The sequence below is a fragment of the Trichosurus vulpecula genome, chromosome 2 (assembly GCF_011100635.1).
Source record: "Trichosurus vulpecula isolate mTriVul1 chromosome 2, mTriVul1.pri, whole genome shotgun sequence".
NCBI classification, from domain to species: domain Eukaryota; kingdom Metazoa; phylum Chordata; class Mammalia; order Diprotodontia; family Phalangeridae; genus Trichosurus; species Trichosurus vulpecula.
The window spans coordinates 265,016,364-265,024,032 of record NC_050574.1 but is presented as its reverse complement, the minus strand read 5'-3'; the positions used below and the strand labels follow the sequence as shown (position 1 = coordinate 265,024,032).

General features: G+C 39.2%; 1 protein-coding gene across 1 annotated transcript; it reads right to left on the bottom strand.

Annotated features, from left to right (window-relative positions):
* Positions 1-1,791: 1,791 nt before the first annotated feature.
* Positions 1,792-2,742, bottom strand: LOC118835898 (olfactory receptor 6T1-like). The gene has a single exon (XM_036743193.1). The coding sequence runs from the start codon at positions 2,740-2,742 to the stop codon at positions 1,792-1,794; it is 951 nt and encodes a 316-aa protein (XP_036599088.1).
* Between the last annotated feature and the right edge of the window lie 4,927 nt (positions 2,743-7,669).

The following is a 7,669-nucleotide window of genomic DNA, read 5'->3' as shown; positions in this document are numbered from 1 at the left end:
TGCCATCCATGTTCTAAGTATGTATACATTTAGAAAAATGTACCGTGCACATACTTGGGGACATAGCCATAGCAGAGAGAATGGAGTTTTGTCCAGTGGATACAACTCATCTATCAAGTGAGGGGTGATATTTCCTTCCCATCACTCAGAAAAATTCTTCCCCATGCCTTGAAGACAATACAGTTCTAGGTCTTTAAGGTCCTCTACCTGCAACTCAGCACAATGCTGCTTCTTTTCCTGGGTCTCAGCAGCTAAACTCAACCTCACTTGCTTGCCTAAGCCCGCTCTCAGGATCTCATTGCCATAGAACCCTTCCCCTTTTAAAAACCCATTTAAGTTATTTATTCATTTTAAATAGCCTTTTCTTCTTAAATTTGGAGTTCCAAATTTTCTCCCTCCCTTTCTTCCCCCATCCCACTGAGAAGGCAAATAATATGATATCAATTATTTATGTGAAATCATGCAAAATGTATGTCCATGTTAGCCATATTTCATAAAACTAAGAAATATGAGGTAAAAAAATATACTTTGCAGAGCTCATCAGTTCTCTCTCTGGAAGTGGATAGTGTTTTTTTTCATCATTAGTCCTTTGGAATTGTCTTGGATCATAGTATTGATCAGAGTAGCCAAGTCTTTCACAGCTGATCATCATTACAACTTTGCTATTACTGTGCACAATGATCTCCTGGTTCTTCTCATATCTCTTTGCATCAATTCATATATATCTTACCATGTTTTTCTGAAACCAGCCCCTACCCTTATCGTTTCCCATAGCACAATGGTATTCCATCACCATTATATGCCACAACTTATTCAGCTATTCCCTGATTTCCAATTTTGTGCCACCACAAAAATAGCTGCTATAAATATTTTTGCACAAATAGGTCCTTTTACTTTTTTTGACCTCTTTGGGATATCATCTTTCCATATAGGAATATAAACAGTGCAACTTTGTTGAGTCCCTTGTGATTATTCTTTATTGTTTACCTTTTTCTGCTTTTCTTGAGTCTTGTGTTTGAATGTCATATTTTCTATTCAGCTCTGCTCTTTTCATCACAAATGGTTGAAAACCCTCTATTTTATTAAATATCCATTTCCCCTCAAGGATTACACTACATTCCATATGTAATGCTTTCTAGTAAGGTTCTTTATGAGGTTTATAAAGCATTTATATCAGAACTGAGGAGCTACAGAATCTTAACTCTGGAAGGGACCAGCCCCCCTCATATTATAAATCAGTGTTGTCCAAAATGCTGTCCATGGGCCCCATGCACCCACAGTGCAACTTATGAGGCCCACCTACAAGCATAGAAATTTACATAAATGCATTAGTAAATGAAGCTGAGTTACCACAGAGCTCTCACTAAAATGTCACATCAAAATATATTGTCTATGTTTCAATAAAAACCTAAGGTTGAACAGCCCTGTTATAAATGAAGAAACAGTTTCAGATGGAACCTTACTTATTTTTATGTCACATAGGTATTAAGTAGGAAGACTAGGTCTCAAATCTAAGCCTTTTGACTTCAAACCCAATGCTTTTTATAGTAGACCACAATGCATCCCTCCAGTTTAAAGATTGCTCTAACAATGGTGCTTGCATTATCTGTGGCTAAAACATGGCTAAATCACCAAAAACCTTTTTCATTGCTTGTGGGTGATGTCTCTTCTTTGACTCCATTGCTTATGGATGAAATCTCTTCTTTGACTCCAAGAGACAGCAGTAGCCTGTCACCTGGGACTTTTTGCTCACAAACTATGAAGAGATCCCCTGTCCATTTCCCAAGGTCCTTACAGTCTTTTGGCACAAATGTTTCTGTGCCATCTCAGGGCATCTCCTAGGGCCTGCTTCACCTTGTCATTACGAAGACTAAAGATGAATGGATTCAGAAGTGGGGTGATGATACATCCCAGGGCTGAGACCCCTTTGTTAAGGAGCATAGACTGGGCCTCTGATGTACGGATATAAAGGAAGATGGAGCTGCCATAGACAATGACAACCATGGTAAGATGTGAAGCACAGGTAGAAAAAGCCTTCCTCCGTTCTGTGGCTGTTGGAGTCCTCAGGACAGTAGCAAGGATATGAGCATAGGAAACAGAAGTCAGTGCCAGGGAGCCCAGAAGAACAGCTGTGGAAAGTATAAAGGCTACTAGCTCCAGAAGTTGGGTATTCCCACAGGAGAGTCTCATCAATGGCCAGCTGTCACAGAAGAAGTGGTCAATGACATTGGGGCCACAGAAAGGCAAGCTAGCCATAAGGATAGTAGGAGAGAGCACCCAAAGGAAACCAGCAATCCAAGAAGCCATTACTAGTCGAACACAAATGGGACGATTCATCAGAGTCTCATAGTGTAATGGACGGCAGATGGCTAGATAGCGGTCCAGGGCCATGACAGCCAAGAGGAAGAAGTCAGTGGTGCCTAGGAGGAAATAGAGGTAGGACTGCATGATGCAGCCAGCAAAGGAGATAGAGTAGTCCCTGGTGAGGATGCTGACCAGGATTTTAGGGACAACAACAGAGACTAAAATCAGCTCTAGGAGGGATAGATTCCTTAGGAAAAAATACATCTGGGTGTGTAGGCGGTGGTCAGAGAAGCTAAGCATAATGATGAGCAAGTTTCCCATGACTGTCACCACATATGTCACCAGAAGCCCCAAAAATAGTATGATCTGCAGGCTCCAGCTTCCAGGGAAACCAATAAGCACAAATTCTGTTACCTGGGTCCAGTTTTCTGGATACATTTCCCTCTATCTGTGTGGGGAAAAGGGCATCAGAGATTATTTGAGGTTAGGTAATATATAATTAATCAAACAACTTTTTATTTTTCAGCTACCATAAGGAGGAACCCAGGCTAGACTGTGGATATAAGATAGAGGATATAAGGATATAAGGATATAAGACAGAGTCTCCAGCTTGCAGGTAACTGAAGACACAGGATTTGGGGAATTTTGGGGGGAAACATTTTGATTATTTCTAAACTAGGTTTTGGTAAAGTCCCTGTATGTTTCCTCCCATGTTTTCTAGAAAGACCTGGAGAGGACAAAATCACTGTGCTGCATGCATATCCTCCTTTAAGATAAAGCCAAACCCTCAGGTAAAGCACCTGCTCCCATATTTTTATGTTAAAAACTTAAGTCTTTTCTAGGTCTATTCGGCTTGGTAGACTGCCAACCCAGAAGTTAGAGACATGATTATATAAGGCCCAAATGTTTACAAAGTGCTTCCTTCAGAGCAATCCCATTAGATGTATAGTGAGGCCATTATTATTCGCATTTTACAGATGAGAAAGCTGAATGATTAAAGAGACTTATAGTCAAGCAACTAGGACATATTAAAGCCAAGAATCAAATAAATCCAAATCTTCTGACTAAAAACCCAGAGCTCTTCTGAGATTGCCAACCTACCTCCCATCCCGAGCTAAGATACGCCAGTGGATTCTGTGCAGGGAAATAGTACACAAGGGAGGTCTGACTAGTGTGATACATGACTGAAGTTAGAATGAGAGTGTGTAATAATAGTAACTTGCCGTGGGGGTTATTGTTTAAAGACAATGAGCCACATATTGGGCATATAAATTTATGACTGTAGGCATTCAGAAATGCAATTATGCATTATTGTGAGCTCCACCCCTGAATCTTGTAGTCACAAGTGTCTTCTGAATCATCTTGGCATAGTGGAAAGAGAATCGAAAAGGAATTAGGGGTTCTACAAATCAGAGGGGAGAGAGAAGCATATTCTGGGCACAGAAAATAGTTAGTACGAAGGCAGGCATATAGGAAATGCAATGTCATATGAGAGAAACAGAGAGAAAGCCAATATGGGATGGGAATTAATGTGTATTGGGTATTGCTTTCCTCATGTGTGAAATGAGGAAGCTGGACTAGAGAACGCTAAGTATTCAGCTCTAGATCCTATGAAAGAATATTAAATTATGTGTTTATCACATTAAGCAATTCTTATAGTATTTTAATTCTTTGAAAACTGGTACCCCATTAAATTCAATTTAGTAAAGAGCTTTTGAGTCCATAGTCTTTTAGTGGAGAATTGAATTGATTTGATCCTTACTCTGCCACTTACTAGCTTGTGCCTGTGAACAATTGCGTAATGTATGTAAACCTCAATTTCCTCATCTGTAAAATGGGAATCACAGCATTTGTTATTTCTACCTGATAGTATTACAGTGAGAGAAACACTTTGTTACCTGTAAAAGGCTGTAGAAATGAGCTTTGATTACTTTTATTACCTATTACTTTGTAAAAGCATGTCTGTTAGCTCTCTATCAGAATGTTTAATCAGTATGGAATGAAGGACACAGACTTGGATTGTGAATAAGGACTCCAAACTTCTGATCCAATTATGAAATTTACTGGCAAGAGACTTTGGGAAAGTCACACCTGAAATGGTTATATCGATGTTATGCTGCCAGCAAAGGTACTGGGACAGTGGCTCAGTGCTAAGTAATGCCCATCCAGAGAGAGAGGAATACTATTCAAAGAGAGAACTGGAGATTATGTAAGGACTAAGACTTGGTAGCCATAATTTGGAAGTCACTATTAAGCTGGGTGCACCAGAGAGAGCCTTAGGCACCAAGAGAAGATGGATAAACAACCTGAACCACCAGAAGGCTGTGAGAAGGAATTGAGAAAGTCAAGGACAATGTTAGCAAGTCTTCAACTCCTTCCTTTCCCCACACCTTAAGTGTAGATACTTTGAGAAGTCAAATAAACAAAATTTTTAAATTCCTTTACTTCTTTAACAATTCTCCCATACATCATTATTGTGATTTGTACTTTCATAACATGTAGAGGGAGACTAGCTTAGCTTATTCTCCTTGAAGTTGAGCAAAAGGACTGCTTGCCAGACTTAGTTGACATCCAGAGACTCCACCCTCCACCACAACATTGTCCCCTTTTCTAAGCCAAAGGTGAAACCAATTGATCCATCTGTTGGCAAGGTTTTTTTTTTTTTTTTGAATCACCATACAACCGTTTGGCCTCTCACATCATCATCTCAAGCGACTCCAATGTATACAACTCACCCTGAGCATGATGCTACAGTTGGTGCCTGGTACCCCACAGGACTGCAAAATCTTAGAAACGGGAGGGACCATTTGGCTTACTCCTTCATCTTAGAGATGAGGAAACTGAAGCTCAGAGTAGTTAAATAAAATCTCATAGGCCTCACAATGCTGGTTAGTGTCTGATTCAGGATTGGAAATCAAGCATTCTGATTTCTGGTTCCTTAGTGATTCCAGGTACTATAGTCTCTTCATTTATGCCAGATGGTTTCACAAAAAAGCAGTAAAATGGTTGATACATTATCCATATTCTCCACTATAAAGTGAGACAGATGCCTACATATAAACACACAATCTACCCAACAACAAAAATGACATCACTACCAAATGGAAGGAAGCTATGTTGAAAATACACCTTTGGTAATAAGAAATTCATGATCAAGTCTCAATTTATGGAATTCTTGAAGCCCTGGGCTAGATGGAGCCTACAGGTAATTAGCACACATTACATCTGCAGTGGTCCACTGATCCATTCTCCAAAAGCTGCCAAACTGATATTCTTGAAGCACAGATTTGACTAAATCAAAAGTTTCTCTGACTCCCTATTGCTTCTAAAATTCTATTGCCTACCTGATGTAAAGATCCCAACAGATACTGGAGGTCCAGTTAGAGCAGCCAGTGAGGACTTCTTTTCTATTTCTTTAGCCTCTGTTAGCCATTTCCCAATGAACGCCAGACTCTCCCTCTAAGCTGGATGCTGACCACTCACTTCATTCCCACCACTGTGGAAAAGTCCCAGAGCTCATGCTCTACTCTGAACATCACGTCCAATCCTTTTTCCTCAAAAATCGGGTCTCTCCAGTTGTATCCCCACCCCACCCAAATGGGAGTATATGACTGCTTGTATAACTTGTCTGAGCAGTGAATTAAAAGAAACTACCCCTCCAGTAAGATGGTAGACCACTAGTTCTTACCACCTGCCCTCTATCTGTATCCTAAGGACCACTAGTCATTTTCATCTGCCCTGGAGCTGAATTCTATACGAATAGCTAGATGATATAGTGGAAAAAGTGCCAGACATGGAGTCAGGAAGACCTGAGTTTGAAACCTACTTATTTGCAGGATGACCCTGGGTAAATCACTTAAATTCCATCAGCCTCATTTTCCTTATTTGTATAATCAGGATAATAATAACACCTATCCTCTAAGTTAGATAAGAAATGCAAAACACTTTGCATAGTTTCAAGCACTATATAAATATTCATTGTTATTATGTGTTCTGTCCCCTAATTAGAAGATGGGATCCTTGGGAGCTAGTGGTATTTCCCATTTAAATTTTTATCCCAAACAATAAATACATAATCAATGCTAATTCCTTTAATCATTTGTTCAGTCACTCTTTCTTTTCTTTACTTCTTCCTGGATAAAATAGCAATACTTTGATTTGATGCTCAAAGCCTTTCCAGTTTTGCTCTAACTTACTGGGCACAGCTGATTTCACTTTATTCCCCCTCACAGTTTCAAAGTTTTAGCCAAGCTGACTTGCTTGCTGTCTCATATCCATTATACTTCATTGCTTGTCTCCATGCTTTAGTTCAGTCTGTTACCCTTTCCTGGAATGCCTTCCTTTCTCATCTACTCCTATTGGAATCCCTAGCTTCCTTCAGAGTTCAGTTCAAGTGCCACTGATACCCAAGACCATTTCTGATCTTCCCAGATATTAGTACTCTCTTCTACTTCCCAAGAAAATTACATTGTATTTACTTTGATGATTTTGTACTTACTGATTTCTGTACATTTTCCCCAGTAGAATATAAGCTTCTTAAGAGATGAAACTGTTGGAATTTTATTTCTGTATAACTGGTGCTTAGAATAGTCCCTAGAACATAGTGGGAGCATAATAGAGGTTTAGTGAATGAATAAATGAATGTTAAATGGTTGACCCCAATCACTAGGGATCTAAATAGGAAATTCTTGACATATCTTCACAGAACTGATGACTTAGAATTTGGCATCTCAGAAGCATAAAATCCTAGAGATTAAAGGATCCTTCAGGATGATTTAATTCAACTTCATTATCCAAATGATTTCAAAGAGATTGAATAACTTATTAAAAATCACACAGGTTCTGTAGTTTTCTGTCTTCCTCATCTTTCTGCTTCAGAGGTCCATATAATCAGTCAATTGAATTTTGGTGAAATCTGAATTGGGATCAAATATAGGTGCTGAGTTTGAAAAGCCATCAGCATCCATGGGGTGAAAGAATCAGATTCAGTTACCCATCCAAATACTTCATTCCCATGGAGTTCTTTCAAGTTTCAACATCAGAGGATCCAGCTGGTTCTAGGGCCAAGTGTGCATTCCAAACAGAAAGAATGAGCTATAGCTAGGACTTCTCCTTCTACTGATTTGAAGTAGATGATCATTTGCAGCAGAAGGTTCAGTTCTTTAAACTTTACACAGTTAACTCATTCCCAATTCTAGCAATTAAAATTTGTTTTAACTTTCTTGGAGTTATGATCCCAAAAGAAAACTATCTTGACCCATCCTCATTAAACAGGAAGAATGTAATTAGTCTCTTGAGGGAAGAGATTAGTGCTTTCTTTGACTTCACTGTTGCTATTACTACTATCTTTTTGACCCATAAGGAG